General features: G+C 45.5%; 1 protein-coding gene across 1 annotated transcript in view; it reads right to left on the bottom strand.

The window, feature by feature from the left end:
- T265_14303 (hypothetical protein) overlaps positions 1-19,467 on the bottom strand; it is a gene marked incomplete at both ends in the record, with an annotated part of 76,399 nt that overhangs the window by 18,968 nt on the left and 37,964 nt on the right. The window contains 6 exons of the mRNA XM_009173030.1: positions 4,011-4,190; positions 5,128-5,291; positions 6,263-6,667; positions 7,688-8,234; positions 12,955-13,159; positions 18,109-18,514. Of these exons, the coding sequence (XP_009171294.1) occupies positions 4,011-4,190; positions 5,128-5,291; positions 6,263-6,667; positions 7,688-8,234; positions 12,955-13,159; positions 18,109-18,514 (1,907 nt within the window). The remainder of the gene's footprint in view (positions 1-4,010; positions 4,191-5,127; positions 5,292-6,262; positions 6,668-7,687; positions 8,235-12,954; positions 13,160-18,108; positions 18,515-19,467) is intronic.

The raw sequence follows: 19,467 nt of genomic DNA, 5'->3' as shown, positions 1-19,467 counted from the left end.
TCTTCGACAGCCCACGACCGGTTTTGCCCTTCCAGTTTGGACTCATCAGGTAGGCGCAGTCCCCGAGTTTCCCTCAACCTTATGATCTAATTGAACCCTAATTGGACTGTTTCGGAGAAATACACTCATTTGCAAATCAATTTGGTTTTGTTGTAAGTTTTTGGTGCCTTGCCCACATCGACAATCATCTATCTTCGGGTGCCTGTTTGTGAGGCACTCGAAGAAAGAAGATGCTTCTTTATGTTCACTTTGTCTCGTCATCACAGAAATCGTAAAGCAATGAAGGGTTTTGAGAAAAACTGAATGTTGGACGAACTACCCCTGGGAATTAACAAATCTGGCCAATGCGAAAACGACCGAGAAAGGGTCACTATCTCAGTGCAATCCTGGCCGTAGAATGTGAAAGCACTGTTGAAAAACAAATGGTTTTAGTTCACCTACCAAGTGTTGGACATCGTTTGAATTGGCAAATCGAGCTTCTAATGATGGAGTAAACATGATGGAGCTATGAAATGCTAACTTTTAGAGGTCAAGGTGTGACGGTGACACCATGCGATAAAGCGCAGATGATTTATTTGAAAGCCTTATTGTGAAGAAAAGAGTAAAGATGGACGGGAAAGGGACTTAGTGCTAGCTTAACACAATCATTCCGAGGTGCCTATACCTCCAGACATTCACTCAGGTGATCTGGATAGAAAATGATAACAAAAACGCCGTTGACATCAGTTGGCAGCCATATCTTGTAGTTTCTCTAACCAGGCACAGTAAGGATAACGCGGTCCCCATGCCGGAAGGCGAGTGGCACCGACAGCACCCAATAAAAAGGAAAGATCGCAACCTGCTGACCGTAGTTTAGATATGAACTTCAGGAAATATCGGCTCATAGTGCCTGTAGCTAGTGGCAAGTCGACCGTTCGAGCCGTTTCATCTCATCACACCTTGCAGAGGTTGCTCAAAGTTCGGCAAAACCTGCGTTTCACCATCGGTGTCCCCAAAGCATTGGTCGGGTCTGGTGGGAACATTGGATTAGTAATGCTGAGGTACGCCATACGATCTTAGGAAGAAGGAACTTTTCAGTTATAGATGAGTTACTCCCGCTTCATAGGTTACTCCGCGTGCCAGAAGACCGTCTGCCTCGCAGAGCTCTTTTCGCCCAGCCCTGTTCTGAGTGAGAGTGATCGGGAGGAAGACAATGTATGGTCTGGCAACGAAGTCTGAAAGAACTAACCAGTAAACTTAGTCTGGTCGACAACTACCGACTCCCAGAATAAGGACTCTGGTACTCACCAACGGCTAATGACACTAGCAGAAATGGCCCAATCACGTAGCCAGTGGTGCTCGGGCATCAAATTTATCGACCTCAATGCTTAGCTACCCGATTTCCGAACAAACTGAACATGCCTTCACCTCCAAGGCTTGGTTGTGTCTCACACTCTCGTCTTCGGTGATCGAACCTGAAGCAACTTGTTAGGCGGAATTCCACACGGATCCCGCTCTACCGCTCGCACTCAGGTGCTGCTACGGCCAAGAAGTCCCTCGCACGCAAGACTGGCCAAGAATTCGGACACTTGCCAGTCAGGCATCAAGCCGAGATCTGATTGGTCGAAAGTCTGGACCCAACAGCCAATCATGACCCAGTATTGGTTGAATGCCAGTTGCCAATGGCGCATCCAGAACGCGTCAGAATCTCCAGAAGATTATTGCCACCCACGCTATATATACATATACGAAGCGCTGTACAACTGTTCCTGACTTCGTTTTGGGCGGTACTATACCTTGTGCACCTTTGGTGGTTGTTTTGACGTGAACGCTAGCTTGGGAGGCTCAGACCGAGAACTAAGCTGAGAAAAATACCGTTACTACACAACTGGAACCAATGTATCTATGATACACGGTTTATAGCTGATAAAGTGAATTGATGGATTGTGGTGCACACTTGTGGAAGTCGAAAGCTCCGAAGAGCATACCCCAAAAAGGCCAAAGAGGACGCTGTGCAACAAATGTGATATTTCTTCGCCAAGCGGTCGATAAAACTCGCACTAAACTCACGCTTTGCGACAAAAAAAGGTTGAGTGTCACCAGCTCCGTTTTGTCTGGACACTGTATTTGGCCGTTGAAATACATACATACATAGTAGAGAAACAGCACACTTCCCCTTAGTTGCCAAAAACGCACCGTACAAGAATGTGTCGCAACGATCAATGGGGCGCTTCACACATCTTAGCATCTATAGTTTTTTGTTCCGTACCAATAATCTTTTTAATGAAGCTTTCTCCCCGTAAGTGAAGCCGATCGATGCTGAAGAAGCCGAGAAGCATGGCAAATCATCAACAGTGCACATCTCATGAAACTCCAGCAAGCCTCGATGGATCAAACAGGTGTACAGTGCTTCTCGGCTTGTCCACAATGGCTGGTTTCACAAATAGGTTGAAGCCTCCACCGCTGCCAACAACCTATAAGTACATCCAAAGGAGGTCACTCTTCTAACCCCATCATCCCATGTCGTCAATCAAGCTAGAGTCGCTTGCTCATTTGTCCTACGTAAGCGGTCGTTCAAGAACGAACCGACCTCAGTCGTGCACGTCCCCGAGGCTACCAAAGTGGCATGCTATGACCTCGTAATCACGAGGAGCACGAATCTAATCAGGATGACTTGTCCGAAAGGAGTAATAGACGAGGTCTCGTCAATACCCGAGATTTCGCTTGAAACCCCATAGGGACTTCTGCAAGTAAACACGCGAAAACAAACTGTCCTTGGTCTACTGACATGACGCTTACTAGTTGAAGTGCAGGGACCTTTCCAGTGAATAAGGCCATGATTCAATCCCAATAGAACCCATGGCATTGGTTTATTCCAGAGCCTCTACACTTTTGAGGGACGCCCGACACGTGTGGACTATTCAAGTTCGCACACTGAAACCAGATGTACACATTGGTTTAGCGCGAGTGGTGAAAGGAAGAAGGCCTTCGCTGCAGAGTTATTTATTAGAAAATGCCAACTGAACGGTTACAGAATATTGGACAGGGAGGCAAAACTCTCATATGCATCTCGCCTACAAAACTGAATATCCATCGTCTCCTTGAACGCGTCTTCCTGAACTTTACTCGATATTCATTTACTGTTTCTCGCGTCCAAGCTAATGCTACAGAGCAACTCCACAAATTCCGCAAGAGATCTCCCTTTTCAAGAGACGCAAAGCGAATTTACGAGAAGAAAACATACTACTCGCGTGCCTCCCCATCAGTAGTGTCACCGCTTCAGTGCTAGTCACCATGCCACCTAACGGAGTCTGCTGACCACGGCACTGTAGTAGATCCTTACAGATATGGGATAGGCGAACGAACCAAGATGCATCCCATTTTATTTACCTCTCGCTAGTATAGAAAGATCTTAAACAAAGTGTGAAACACCGCATGTGCACTTGTAAGATTACCGGATAGGGCGTATGAAGCACCTGCTCGTTAATGGTCCAAGTTTCTGTCCGGATACTGTAGTATCCACACAGCATGCTCATGGGTTAAAGACACTGTTCAGACGATAGGTAGGCAAGTACAACCCAGTCAGTGATGGGAGACGCGCAGGCCTCTACCCAGGCACTTGCTCGTTTTCTTTTCAGGATCTAGACTAATGATGGTTGCCAAACATTTAGTTATCTGCTTGAGAATTCAACAAAACGAAAGTTTTTTGCGTGCGCTGGTGGTCGATCCGGAATTCGGTCTAGTAACATCTAACGAATCGGGTTAGCTATGCAGATTTAGTTTGCAATATTGGCTGTGGAAATATTATGATCTGGTAAATTACAGGTAGTGTTATTTTCTCAGGTGATACCCAACAGGGCTGAACAAAAGCGGTCACTTCAGGGCAGTATCGGTCTAGGTATAATCTGGCCGCCGTAGTTTGTCGTTTTAACCAAATCCATCTGTCGATGGTAACTCCCGGATGGATTGTGCCGTCCGCTGTTCTCGGGTCGACACTTATGTTACAATCAACCAAGATAGACACATGTTACCTGCTTATCTTGTTCCAGCTCGCCCATTGTAACTCGGGTTCGTTTCAGATCTCCCTCTAAACGTCGTCTGGCCACCTCGGCTTCGGTATATCTGGTTTCCGCATCGTCCAACGATCGTAGCAGTTGACGCCTATCCTCGTCAAGCCAACTCTCCGAAGACTTGAGCTTGTCCAGTCGGGCCTGTGAAAGCAATCGGGGGGGAGGGTATCGAGTTACGTTTTATAATGTCTCCCTCGTGCTTCTCAACCTACGACTAGTCTAGCTAAGAGGTATGTTAAATTTAGATTAAGAATAATTTTTGGTCGGTCCACACCGAGAAGAAGCCCTGTACTGGAATTTCGCTCATATTGGAAGCCTTTGACATGGTTTGCCCAAGTCCTTAAACTACGACTCAGCATCTACCCTGGCTGCGTCAATCGATTTGCCCAATTGCCGAGGTGTTTCATTCAACTGCCGCCGTGGATGTCTAAAACCTGTTCTAATAAGAGAGAAACTCGAGTCAGGTGCTTCCGTTCTTCAATTTATACGAGTAAAGTTGTGTCAAAGTACGAGAAGGAGTGTTCCCACAGCAGCTGGAATGAACACAAGTTCCACGACCTCCGTAACTTCCGACAGCACAAAATGACGGACAAAACTAAGGCATACTATTAGGTCATTGTTCAAGGCGTTGGGTTTACCGTTCACCTCACTCAAGCGTAAATATGTTCACCTGTTCGGACGGGAAATTTCAGACGCGCTGGTGGAGTAGCACGAACGCGCTAGTCCCGCATGTCAGATGTCCAGTGTTCCAATCCCGGCGAAGGTATGCACGTTCGATGAGCTCTAATAAGGACGAAATTCGAGTCTGGTGTGGACTCACCAGAGTGATTGCGCCGGGGCAGGACGATGACTAGTCAAACGAGAGTGATCTGAGATTCGAGTCTGTGTGGACTCACCAGAGTGATTGCGCCGGGGCAGGACGATGACTAGTCAAACGAGAGTGATCTGAGCGTGTAAAAATTATCTGCTAACTAAAAAACCGACTGAAAATTATCCGTGAGGTAGACCTATACCCTGTGAGGATGTGTGACGAGCGTTTCATCAAAACTCGATTCAAAAACGGCGCACCAAAACTTACGTGCAGTTGCATTTTCTCCTCCTCGCACAAAGCCAGCTGTTGTTCGACCACTGCGAGCCTATCTTTCGCAGTATCGTATTCTTTGTCTCGCTTGCACATGAATGCTTCCTGCTCTGAGATGGCAGCTTTCATCGAACGCAACTGCTCCATAATTCCCAGCTTGTCTGTTTTTTTAGAAAAGAGACGAAAATAGATTTACATCAGAAGGGTTTCTTCATTGCAAATACTATTGCTTCCATGTGAACCGCGTCCCATAACATTTTGATCAGTCTGAAGCATGGATACTGCGAGTCACGTGGACTGTGATTATCGGGTCTCAATGCTTTTGTTGTCCTTGTCATCATCACCACCATCATTGTCAGCTGTAATAACCGCGTACTCATCGTACAGTGGTTGTGGCTGCCACAGTTTCGTTCACCGATGATTTGGGGAGGTGGGGTGGGTAGCTGCGCATTGAAGGCGGGAGCTGACAAATTGGTGCTTAAATACAGGACTGTTGGTGGACATTTAAGTAGGGGGGCTGGGAAGGGAACCATGCACTGAAGGCAGTTGCTTGGATGCACCAGCGCCATCGAGAGCACGACTGGTCCAGGTCTGTGTATTTAACCATTAGTATGCCTCCTCTCGGGGGCCCCGTCCAAGGAGACGGCAATGACGAGCGCAGCTGAGTTTGCTGGTGATATCTTTCACAATTCATTGCCAAGTTCTGTTGTGTTGCGCTTGTGACACGTGCATGCTCAGTAAAATCTTCAAACAGTTTGGTATTTACTCAAGAATTCTTTCAAACAGACACCGAACGGTGCTACTCACATAGTCTGCCAGATGCTGGCCATCACATGAATAGGCGCACCCTGCCGAACCGGAAACTAAGTCTTTCTCCAGCTTACCCCATAACCGTCAAGATGGTGGAAACTTAAAACAACATACTATAGGAAGAAAAATTGTGGAATCAGTGCTTACACGAAAGGACGAAACGCAAGCGGTGCCCCTTCAGAGCAATAAATTTGTGCTGTTCAAAACGAATAGCAACGTGAAAACCGGGACTAATAACACTTTCCGATGTCATCAGCTCACTATGATTAGTAAAATGTGGTATTAAATAAATGAATAAACCAAGAACTACGGGAACACTTACCACGCTCTATGCCATTTAGTGTGGACTGGAGCTGTCCAATTCGCTGCTCTCGATCGGCCACCTGTCTGCGTAGGTCGAACAATTGTTCCTCACTCAATCTCGCTTTGATGTCCTTCGAGTCGCGATCACGCTCGATCTCGACCAAATGACGCAGGAACTCGCGCAGCACCATTCGAACCGCCTCAGGGTCCAGATCTGATCCGGGCAAACCGCGATAGCGAATACTGCCCAGGTGTGTGCGTAAGGTATGTTGCCATTGCGTGGATATATTGGCCAATACAAGCTCACTAGTTGTTCCCATGGGTCCGGTATCCAGCGCCTCGGAGGCAGCGTAACCCAACTTATGGAAGGAGTCCAAATTTCGCTCGACAGATGTGGGTCGATCAGTAATGCTGTCCATTTTGTCTGCCAGAGTTAAGCGAAAAACTGATTTAGTTCACCAAGCGGAGCGTGTTATCTCGGTTGAGTACATATAAGATGATCCTCGTGGTGCCCTCTAAGTTTCTAGCTACAATCTTCGCTAACAGGAAAAGGGGTTATCCTTAGGCGGTTGACTCAAACTAATCATCTTGTCATCAGGTCCTCGGGTAATATTCCTCCTCTCACGGATACGACTGTATTTCCGTCGCGCAGCATCATATATCGATCAGAATAGAGCGGCAATCGTCCCCGAGTATCTTCATGTCGAGAACTGGTTCAACATTGCAAGAATATTGTTTTTGCAGGCGCACGAAACCAGGATCTCTCTGAAAAGAAGTTATCAAACCTGTTTACAAATAAGGCTCCTCGGTTGATCCTGTTTTCTGATAGTTTTTAAAAGTTCTGTTGATAATTTCTGCCGATTGTTTCTTGATTTCTAGATTGTTCTACGCCGACTGATCACTGACAGTGAGCACTAATGGAATCAGGTAGAATTGCTCTGCTATGTAAAGGCTTGATCTTCATGATCAGGAAAAGGTCTGCGGAAATTCTTCTGGTATATTTTTGAAAATCAGCTGTCTCATGATTGATTACATTTCACTTTGACGAATGAGCTAAAAATGAAACAAGTGAGTCTGGAAAATTCTCAAGGAGCTCTGCGGACACAGTCTTGGTCACAAAGGTTAACCGAATGAGAGAGTGGATTGCCACATACTGGAACTATTCTGACTTACACTCGATGAAACATGATTGTGGTAAGCCAGCACTAAGTCCCTTCCCCGTTCACCTTTACTCTTTCCTTTACAATAAGGCTTTCAAATAAATCATGGTTGTACGGCAGTGAAGCATCGGTGTTGAACACTGATGTCATGCTCTCGATGATGATGATGATGATGACGACGTTCGTAGGCTCATACACACACGGACAATTTATAGTCGTGAATTTTGCCATTTTCACGTGCGACACGCATACCTGGACAAATGTGCACTCTAAAGCGTACTCACTTCGAGGTGGCGAAATAGATTTGGAACGCCGTTGTCTTATCGAAGACCGTACTCGGCGAATAAACGGTGGATACAACTCGCCGGAGTCATACTGAGAACGACGAAAGCCCCTAGTGCGTGGTCTCAATGCGGTTTGGCCTCGGGCGGTCAAACGGTTCCGCAGTACACGTTCAGCCACTCGTTTCAAGGCCAAATCGCTATCCCCATCTTCTTCAGATCGTTGTGTCTGAGAATCCAAGTCAAACAACTCCATACTTCTTGGTCCGGTTTTACGTGATTTATCTTCCTCTGTGTCATCCATGGCTTCCGTCGGGCTAATGTCAGGCTCCGGTTGAGGTGTATCGGTTTTGTCCGGAAGACCTAGATACTGTGACTGCCGAAATCCCAACAGACGTCGTAGAATGCTGTGTATGGCGGAAAGTCTGGTCTCAGCCTCTTGCCTGGCTACCAGTGTGTCAGAGAATTCGGCTTCCATCCCGTGTAGATGAGTCTGTGTCTCGGTCAAAGAGGTGCGCAGTTCGCCAATGATTAGGTGAGATTGTTCAATCTGCAATAGATGGGAGGAAAAGGCACCTGAACCGTATGATAACTATGGATTAGATTCTGAAGAGGTTTAGGAATGAACTGACTAGGTTGCCTGGATCTCAGCTGAGTCACGGCACCAGTTTGCTAGCTTGGTGTTGCTGATGATGACTGGAGTTGGGTGGAGTGAATTCATTGCAGGAGCACGCACACACCAAAAGAACAAACGTCCTGTGAATTTGTCCGATGAACAGTTGGGTGGAACAGGAATTGACAAAGTCGAAAACGTTTATCTGATTAAGCATCAGGGTTGTCTTTGCTTGAAACAATAACACTGAGTAAGTAACTTAGATACAAGAAGTTAACGAGGCTCACCAATTAGGCTTATAGATCCCGGGAGATTGTGAGCGACAGCACGTGTTGAGTCAGCTAGAATAATAATCGCACTATGATTGGATAGTATCAAGAAGGTTAGATTCTTGAAGGTAACCACAGAATGCCCGAAATCTATTGAGAGCCCCTCAATTCCACCAGATGCCGACCAGACAGTCGTGATTTAAAGCCAGGCAGCGCAATACAGCGTTGGACGAAGGTCAGACCGCTGTATTGCACACTCGCGCAATGAAAACGTTCAACTCCTTGTCGGCGAGTCTTTTCTCCGACACTAGACACTGGATCGGAGACAGCACTCAGATATAACAGATAGGCGGGAGTCTGAAGCCTCGCATCCAGCAGAAAGATGTCATAATTTTCATTTTACTCTTGATTTCTTACTCTCAGTATTTTCAAAATCAAGAGGTTTCACCCTGATGATCACATAAGTCCTTTAACAAGTTCTCTCACGAAGGATACTGGCTGAGTTTCGGCATAACTCCTATCGAATCTGGTCCCGATGAAGGTTTGTCTTCATAATCTTACAGTGTAACTCGACATTCAAATCCATAGACAGTAAACTGTGTGCTCTACGCATTCACACACAACTACAGAAGTCACTGAATTATCAACGACCATAACTTCCCAAAAAAATGTGATTAGATATATTCACCAATTTTGGTGACATAGGTTGGAGTGAAGGTGCCCAACATCGAATTCGGCTAAGCCCTTTTTTACCTGGCTTATTGACTGACACTCGTCACAAAAAACAATGTCGCCTTTCGAGAAATCCACTCATCTACAAATCGATTTGGTTTTCACGAGAGACTCAACTGAATCTCTCGTTTGTGATATCCTACAAGTGAATGTGCTGCATACAGGCCACCTCATGTTTCAGTTGGAACGATATTCGAGATATCGCAGTATATTTTCGTGAAGGAAACTACTCATAAGGTTGCTGAAAAATCTTCGACAACCCACGACCGGTTTCACCCTTCCAGTTCGAGCTCATCAGGTGGGCGCTGTCCACGAGTTTCCGTCAACCTTATGTTCTACTTGAACCCAAATCGGACTGTTTTCGACAAATACACTCATTTGCAAATCAATTTGGTTTTCACAAGAGACTCAACTGAATCTCTCGTTGATGGGCCCCCAGAAGGGCGTGACCGGTCGTGGGCTGTCGAAGAAGTTACAGCAACCTTGTGAGTAGTTTCCTTTATGAAAATGTTGGCTTTATTTGGAAATGCTTTTTCTGAACGTACTTATTCTTGAAACTAGCAAGCGTAAACAATGAGTACCATTTCACCCTGGTGTCGAGAGGAAAGAAGTACCTGCTCCCATATTAGCCTTCGAATGTTGGCGAAACTTCACTTCAGCTCGCTAAATGAGTACCAGTCGTTCAAGCAATCAATCCACCAACTAAACTAAAAACAGTACTGACAAAGATTGCTGTTGGTTTGTTCGCCGCTCCCTAACAATACACTGATGATGTCACCTCAATTGGTGGTGAAACGTTTTCCCAGCTCAGCGAACAAACCAACGACCATCTATGCTATCTGAGCTACCAATATTCTCCCCCATAGCACTGACAAGATTTCACCAAAAATGCATCAGATGCCCCCGAGTTACTGTTTATTCAGCTAGTTGCAATCACAGTACAGTAGCGACCTAAGCAAGAAATAAAAAACAGTGCAACTTGACGAATTCTTCTGTGCAAGCAAGGTTTTGAAGGACTCGGAAAATGAAGAACCCGTACGTCCAGGAGAAAGTAAGCTTAGGCAGTTCACTGAAGCCATCTGCTCTATTGTAGTTCACAGTAAGTCAGAAGAACGCGTAAGTACGGACACGGGTGTATTGGGTACACGCGGCCAATCTGGTCCGCTTTCGTGGCAGGCAAGCAAAACAACTGAGTCACATATCCAGTCCACCCACAGCGCTCACGCGAGCCAACCAATCGGACACACATCCAATCAGCCACTCAAGTCACATGCCAGATCGATGGTGGAACGACGAACGGACACGCACCGCACACGCGTCTGACACACCGAAGCAACTGTCACATGCTCCATCTGGGTAATACTTATACGCCGCAGTCAGTTAAGAAGTTGTTCCCGCAGACCCAGCACTCCCAAACTCTTATTTGAGACTGCACATTCCGTTGTAAACTTCCTTTGGATGCCTGGAGTTCAAGTTTAGACACGGCGCCTATCGATAGGAGCAAGTCGCTAGGAGAGCTCTGGCAATTGGTGATTCATTTACCTACATAGTGGGCCCCGTTTTCTTGGTCTGTATGTCTGACCGCTGTGGATAACTCACTGTTGTCACTAAGTACCAGACTCTTCGAACCATGACGCTCCACAAAAGATTCAATCAACTGGTATCTCCAAATCTACCCAGTCTATGCATCGCTAAGAGTGAGGTACTGCCAATCCAATGACAACACTGAGTAAGCCTCAGCAATCACACAAACAGACCAGGAAACGGAACCCAATATGGAGACCAGCGAACAATAGTCAATGTGGGGAAATCAGAAGGGTCAAGTCTCAAGGCTTCCCGGACATTCAGTAATGAGACAGGCCACCCAACAAGCCAATATGAATGCTCACCCAAACGACCAATGATCAATCAAGGTCAACCTGGTTGAGTAAATCCTACATCGATCCACGTACAAGCAACAACCACACAACTTCAATCTCAACGCACTGATAACGAAAGGCTAAATTTCCCAGCTCAGCGAACAAATCAATGACCGTCGTCACAATTTCAGCCAACAATGTTCTCTTCAGCTACACTGCTGACTAGTTCTGGTTTTCTTCTACCACCTGAGGAGAAATTACTCCTGATTTCCGCAGAGATATGTTCGTGTACCTTTCCTGGCCGAGCAGCAATGTGATTACGTTTCTCCTAGACGGAACTAGCGCCACTGGAGCAGCAATTCAATAGGTAACCACACGATGTGGTTACCGTGACTGAAGGATGGGCGACAGTATGTCGTGTCTATGTAAGAGCTAATCATCTGGCCTACAACCTGATCCTCGGCTCTGTTTTGCTTAACAGTGTGATCGACCGCTAACCTGAATTTTTCTGTTTTCATGTCCTCTATTCAGTTTAGTCTATCGTAACCTGCGAACAATATGAGCAATTGTAACCGTATTTAAAATAACTAGTGTTCGTATCCTGATAGTCAGTAGCGCTGGGATTCATGAATGACCATTAGGTTGGTACAAAGCACACGAAGGCGGTGCATTAATCAGGTTATTTCTTCAGAAGTCATGGGGTTCTTTTTGAATTCACTGAGATGCAAACCGCTGGTGATCCCACTGGGGATGAGGCAGCTGTATACTACTTCTAAGCTTTTCAGCATAGACTAGTTTCGCTGACAAAACGAAAACTCTGTTGAGAATCGCCAAGTTTCTTCCTACTAACCGCAACTGATAAGCGACTCAGAGGGAGAATAATTTCACAAGATGAGCGAAACTTCAATCTGAGAAGTCGTCACTCGTGTAGCGAGTCAATATGTGACCACGTGACGTCGTTGGATTGACCACGGGATGAGTGGCACTACACTGTGTCTGAGCGAGAGCCAATCACACCGAAGATCAATCGCTGGTGGCCAAACGGCCAATCACTGATAGGAAGGCCGCCGCTATGAAAATCTCGGAGTTGTGCACAGCTGATCATTCCCAACAAGGTTGAAGCAGATTCTCGAATTTTCAGCGTAGACTGGCTTTATTGACAGAACAAAACTTCTAGTAAAAACATACTGTTGGACACAAATGCTGTCTGGATTACACTGCGTCGTAGTTCTGCGGTACACTGTACGCACCAGGACTGTACAGAGTGAAACCAACCCGAACTCGGATCAGAAATAAAAACGAAAGCCGACGCAGAACGATTGGAAGATGGCATCCCGGAAATTCGGAGGCAGAAACAAACAAGGATGTCAGAGCTGTCGTTCAGTAAAAAACAGTAAAACAGCGGTGTCTGTATTAAGGAAAAGAAGCTGTATGTAAAAAAAAACGAGCAATCAACATCGGGCACGACCATGGTCCTCCACTGTGGGCTTTTTAGGTAAGTTCACCTCATTTGTTTGAACTAAAGTTTCCATGCTCTCTAATCAGTTACCTTTGGACTGAATGTTCCCTATAGGGTTTCACAATACCAATTTATACTCTCCATGGCGTGAGAGGTGAGTAAATGAGGCGTGAGTGATGGAAAACCCATTTTAAAAACCCTTTTATCGAGTTTAAAGTACCCTACTGGGATAGTAAAAATGTCAAATTTGACTCAAAACATCATGTGAGGTAGCTGTTTTTGAAAATCACTTGGAGGGCAAGGTCACTCTATCCCATTTCATCCCAGTTTCAACCTACCTTCTTCTCCAACGCCTGCTTTGTCTCTTCCAAGCACCGGAAGTCACGATGCCACTCTTCGGTCGCTTGGTTGGCCGCACGCTCACGGTTTCGCAAAGCGTCTTCCAACTCTGTGACTTGTCTTGTCAAGTTATTGACCTCTGACTGGAGAGCCGACTTTGAACTATCAAGATCCAACAAGCGTTGCTTTAGGCCAGCCTTATCCCTGCAAAAAGGCGAAGGTTGTTGGTACGAACAGAGTGATAAATATACCTCAGCAAAGTAGCAAGATCCCACTAAGCTAGTTAATCATTGCGAAAATAGATTCTTTCGCTATTTTTGTCACGAAATAATCAACCGTATGAGGACAGAGGAAACGATGCGCTTCATGGCTTACACTCATCCACGTTAAGGTTCTGCTTGGCGTTCGATCAAGAACACCCAGACATCTGGAGTGTTTGGCCTGGCATATTATCCAAACAAGTCGTATTTTCGTCGCACATGTGAATCTCTTACCTTGACAAGCTGTTAACCTAGACGAAATGCGCCAATCACAAGGTTGCTTCTTTGGCAGCTCACGATCAATTTCACGCTTCTTGGGTCCTATCAAGTGCAAATGAGTGTATTTCGTGAAACCGTTGACGTATTCAGAAAGACGTGGGATTGCTTGTAGATAAACAAAAATCCGTGTCCTCTTGGCTGTTGAGTAACGAGGAGCAATCAGCAAACCGAGCTATAGACCTGGGATCTCACCGAAACTTCATGGTTGCCCGAAAGGGTTCACAATTGCATGAAGTGCGGTAACGTGGCTAATCGGTTGAGTTTTTAACCTTTCCACCAGTTGCTTTCAAGTATGAAAACGGTCAAGCACTTCGAAGACTGACAAGCAATGGTGTTTACTGGCTGATGATCTTTTCTGGAAAGGGTTTACAATTGAAGTAGACTTCAAGGGATTTCATCAAACTCGTCACTCAATAATTTGTATTTCTACAGGAAATACAGTCGAGTGGAAATTCAAATCAGTGAGTGCGTGTGGTTCGACGTGCCCAAATCAAGTTAGTTCGCACACGATGAAGGAGGAATATGAGAACGCATGACGCTGCGAAAGTTTTCATGAGATCCACTCACATTTGATTGGTCACGTGTTGAGGGTGTTGATTGTATCGATTATCTACAAAATGGTCTAGGTTTGGCTAACCCCGATTACTGCTACTGACTGCAACTAAGCGACAAGATCAAAACTATAAAGTTTAAATTGAAATAAAAAATTTTAGTCTCTCAGATCGATATCTTTCGGTGCAATTGCAATTGTGCAACAAGCTGACCATACTACTCAGTTTTCCAGGTATGTGTATCTAAGTGTTGTATCGCGGGTGGCCGGCTATTGGTTACGCCTGCACTGAGCCTACCAGACTATGCGATAAGGGGAAGACAGAGAACTCGAGACACGGCTGTATTGTCAGGACAAAACAAACAGAGCTTCTGCGTAAATATATAGGATGACTAAATGGCAAATATATGGTCGTTCACTTGTTCGCTCTGTACAGCCAATGGCGGTCTTCCGGTCGTGAACAATTTCCGCCCCACTCCACTGGTCTTTTGTTGCTAAGCCGTGTATGGTGCGCTCCGCCAACGCACCTGCTTTCCGAACGTGTCGTACCGATGGTGACCTTGAGGATGCGTCACTCTCTGCACATGTACTTCTTCCATCTCTGGGTCCGTCCTGACACTAAGGACTGTGACAACAGATATCGATCAGTCCTACCAGACTTTCGTGATTTATCTTCATCATCGGTGCAAGAATAATCTTTCAGCACTTATTGGAGAGGAACTTTGGGCAGTTCTTTTCACAGTTCTTTTAACCTAACCAGAAATGTTTAATCGATAGGAGATGAAACGGTGATTGCTGAATGTAGAACATCCGGCAATGTCCGGTCCAAGTTGAGCTGAATTATCCTCGATTACGAGCGAAAGCACTGTCATCATAATGATAGCTTTTTGGCGAGGTAGATCTCAACAGAAATGTGGAATACTGGACTGGATGGTGGGAAGTGATGCTAAATTACCAGGCAACTTCACGACCTAGATAGGTCGTGGGCGGTCGAAGAGTTTTCAGCAACTTATGAGTAGTACATTACGCCTAGACAGGACCTACTTATTGGCTGCCCAGTGTTATTCGAATGCAATCACCGTTCTGGTCCCATTCCTATGCTTCTGTTATATCAAACAGCACCTGAGGTGACAGCAGCCCTTTACAAGCTAACTATAATATCAGCTGATAGTCATTCGGACTTGAGGAACCGTCCTCAAGCCAATCACCTGTTTTCCATTGAAGACGAACTCAGGTTTCGAGTATTTAACTATGAACATATCGATGTTTTAGCCAATACTGAAAACAAGGATCGATCGGTCTCAAGTGCCACCGGACCATTCACGAGAGAACTCATCCTATAAAGAGTGCAAAGAGAGGCGAAAGATGCTGCCGTAATCTAATAAAATACCATGTTTTGGCGTTAATAGAGTGAGGTTTAGCTGGAGCCAAAAGAGCCCTTCTTGATAGATCTACAGGGACACAACACTCCCTTGACTAGTCAGTGTTTCAACAAGTGAGCCGATGTGATACGCCAACACTCTGCCTTGATAAGTCTTGGGAAAGCTGTGTGTCACTTGTGACGTTCGGTAACTTTGTTCCCAATGGGGCCAACGTAGTACAACTTCTTACCTCCGTCCAAGGATAAGATACCACAACTAACTCAATTTCGACATCACCTAAAGAATGCCCGTTCTTGGGAGTCAATTTTACAAAAACTCTTGACTAGAGTACAGTCGGTTATTTGATGGTAGAGGTGCCGGGGGAAAGAGCAATGCATCTAATTCACCCTACCTAGTTTGAATACGAAAGGACGGGTTTCCTCACATATAGTTAATTTGTTAGACAATGGGCCTTTTCGTGCCACTAGCCCTGTCAAGAGTGGTTTTTCAAATTTGCGCTTAGGTTTCTTGAATCCATGTTTTGTGTGTACAGTACGGAATGAAGATCGCCTGAACCAGCCGAGAACAAAGGTGACTAATCAGATTTTTTATTTGCGCTGTTTCAGTACCCAGTTTGAACTTCACGTGATCGAGAAAACAGCCAAATGGAACGTTTGGACTTCGACAAGATCATGCTGATGAAGCGATCAAACTGAATTTGGGTACCTGTCGGCAAAGCAAAAACGAATGACGTAGCCAGAGAGAAATTTTTAAGCGAGAACGATGTTTCCATGTGCGGTGATTTTCAAAGACCTAAAAAACACAATCATAGACCTCGCTACCCGTATTTTTCAAAATTAATTTGAAAAATACCGCTAGTCAACGCCTAGATGTTCAGTCTAATTTTGGGCACCCGCCGAGGGCAACTGTCAGGATCTCAATTAGTTGTATCATCCTATTAGAGCAATTTTCAGTAATATTGGTTATTTCAACTCACGCAGTTACTTCTGCGATCAACATGACAATCAAATGCTCCAAGTGAATTATCACATTCATGTGGGCTGTGGTCACAATGGGATTGGAAGAGATGTACGTTCAAGCGGAGAGATATCACGTTAGACAAAGGTCAGTTTGTCAACGATGAAGATGAAACGGTGGGTTAACACATGAGCTGTGTCTAACTCGGTACCTGAGCCTTGTATTGCTCAGCAACTTGCCCTCTATAATAGCTCAACTAGATGCAGGTTTGCGTTTCACGCTTAGGGTGGTGTAGAATAATATAAGGCTGAATTAAAACTTGTCTAGTACTCTCAGAAGCGACCATAATTAGGGGAGTTTCCCATCAAATGAGGCCCTTGTTTGGAGGTTTTGACCACGTGGCTCGCTTACTTCTTCGCAGAGGTTCTCCCTATCAAAGTAGTTCAGAAATCAAGCTTCCTTTGTTCGGTTTCCAAGGCACGCCGTCCCCTATTATTGTGGTAATGTGGTAATATAACAGCGATATCCGTCTCTTTGTCGCCACAACTTAACCTATTTGGATAGGCCTTTTCCGTGTTTGTTGAATAACTGCTTCAACCTAACCTCTTTCGGGTTTAACCAGTAGTTCACCTTTCCTCACGCAACTAGAGACTCATCTAGACTGTACGTGCGAATACTCACAAGTTCGCTTCGCCTCTGATCACTTGACACTGTCCTCGAAAAAGTACACTCCAATGAGAGCCATAAAACGAATGTGCTGCCCAGCGGATCATATCACTCTACTGGGTTCCAGCACCGAGTTTTCTCGATCCTACAGCATGCTGCCAGTTTCGGACTGACGATTCCAAATGTCGCCCCAAGCTGTGTTGCACTGTTGGGATCACTGTTATCAACACTGGTGAGTTCCACAGCTACGGAGATTATTGAATCCACCTGAGGAAGATGAATTCATTCAAACGTCAGCGATTCGACTGTAAGCCGAGCGATTCAGTAGCACTGACGTATAGGTAATCTCAGTTGATTCCCAAACGCCAAGTAATCTTTAGTGGAGTTCGGCATCTACCATATTGTGCCACTAGAATGAGAACTCCCTGCAGTCCTCTCACTCTCATTTGCGGGAATGTTAATATCTGTGTTCCAGCTGAAGTCACTGCCATTCTGTCCTTTATTTTAGCGATCGTTTAGGAAGACTACCGTGTATTTTTCAGGTCGATAAACCACCCTTTGTTGTTCATCGTAATCCCACTTGATGTCTAAGTTGGCTTTGAAGTAAGCAGACATTTCAATGATTGGTTCAAATTTACCGGAAGAACTTTCTCCAGCGTGTTTCGACTTTTTCCGCAGTCATTCAAAAGAGTCACGTGTACTCCACGGATTAATTCCAAGAACAAACGCATAGCCATCAGAAATTCCGCTTAACGTGGTCTCTTGCGTACCGCATACAGGGAGCTATTTTACAATGTGCATGTGATACATGTGTAGGGTTGTACCCTGAAAAAACGTCCTGTGATGCATGGAGCTTTCAGTGGCTTCACTTGAAGTAACCCTGCCGGTGTGCTGTGTGGCCCTCAAATCTCGTGAAGTACACACTACTAACAAGTAGCTAGTAGTGGAACGCCACAAGGCGTTATCTGCAACCAACAAAGAGAAGCAACTCAAGTTAAATGCAGAAACAAAACGGACGAACCAATCTAACAACACTGTGTATAACATTGTATTACTCACCGCCTTGAGATTTCTTCCTTGGCGTTACTGTCTTTGAGAGCATGACGTAATTCACCTATTTCTTGATCTAGCGAGTCGCGCTCGAAAGTGACCTTCTTCAACTGATTCCTTAATTCGACTGCTTCACGTCTAGCCTCAGCAGCTGAAGTGGTAACCTCTTTCAGGTTATCCTGAAGATCAGCCACTCTTCTCTCCGCAGTCGTCCGGTCCATTTCGGTTCCTTGCAACTGAGACCGTGTCACGTTGGTCATGCGCACCAGCTCGACTCGTTCCATTTCCGCAGTCTTCAACTGGCGACGAAGTTCATCGTTGGACACATCCAAGGCGTTCTTTTCACGTTCTGCTTCAGCTATTCTTTGCCGCAGTTCAATACATTCACGTCTGGCCGCGTCGTTGGCCTCTTCAGCTACAATGATATATATGAGGTTACAGGATCATCGTACGTCTTGTGAATTGACTAGAAGGGCCATGAGTCGAAACCACTTGTTTTGAGGTTGATTAAAACAAGTAGTTTCGATTGCACGCGTGGACCCATGTAGAGTTTCCGCACTATCTTAGATTGGTCACGCTCTGAGCTTGAATGCTGACTGATTTATAAGTAGGCGCATCTAGCAATCCATACCGGAAGGCTTTCATCACTGACTGAGGGTCGCATTCAACAGCAGTCAACAAGTGACTGAATCTCTGAACTTGGCCATAATTCGATAAAGTATCTAAATGTGTTCCCCAATGTGAACTGTGTCCACACTTTCTTCGGTGATTTCAACTTTGAAGTTGACCACAGAATACTGCAGCCATGAAACGCGGAAATTCGAGAATACCGGTGCCTAGTTGCCACGCAACCATATCAACTTATTTAACTAAAACTCATCAATACGTAAAAAGGAGAAAAAACGGCGAAACTGACTGTCTTCAAACATTCGCTCAGACAATCTAGCTAGAAGCTGACAGCATGAACTTCAGCCCCGTCGAGTAGTAGTCAATTCCTCCAAAATCTCCAGCAGACACAGCGTAGAAGACGTTGACCCCATCTTGGAAAGCAGATAGCATCGATGGCTGTCATAATTTCCACAGTTTCATTCAACATCTTCCACTCTCCCATACTTTGTCCACCTCTCGGCTTGCGTCACCATAAATACGGAGCAAAAAGGGCATTCTTCCAGGTCTGAATAGCATGTAATTAGGTTATCTCAGCTTCTGCCGATGTGCAGATTCTACAATTGATGCTGCCTCACCCAACAACCGATCACTTCGTCGTGAATCTCTGCGTTACGCAACTTCTGATCCTCAGACACTGATACTCAAAGACCTGAAGATGCCTCAGGTGCCCTACCCGGAAGGGTCAACTTTCCTAGCAGC

The sequence above is a fragment of the Opisthorchis viverrini genome (assembly GCF_000715545.1).
Source record: "Opisthorchis viverrini unplaced genomic scaffold opera_v5_171, whole genome shotgun sequence".
NCBI classification, from domain to species: Eukaryota; Metazoa; Platyhelminthes; class Trematoda; order Opisthorchiida; family Opisthorchiidae; genus Opisthorchis; species Opisthorchis viverrini.
This window is presented reverse-complemented; position numbering and strand designations above follow the sequence as displayed.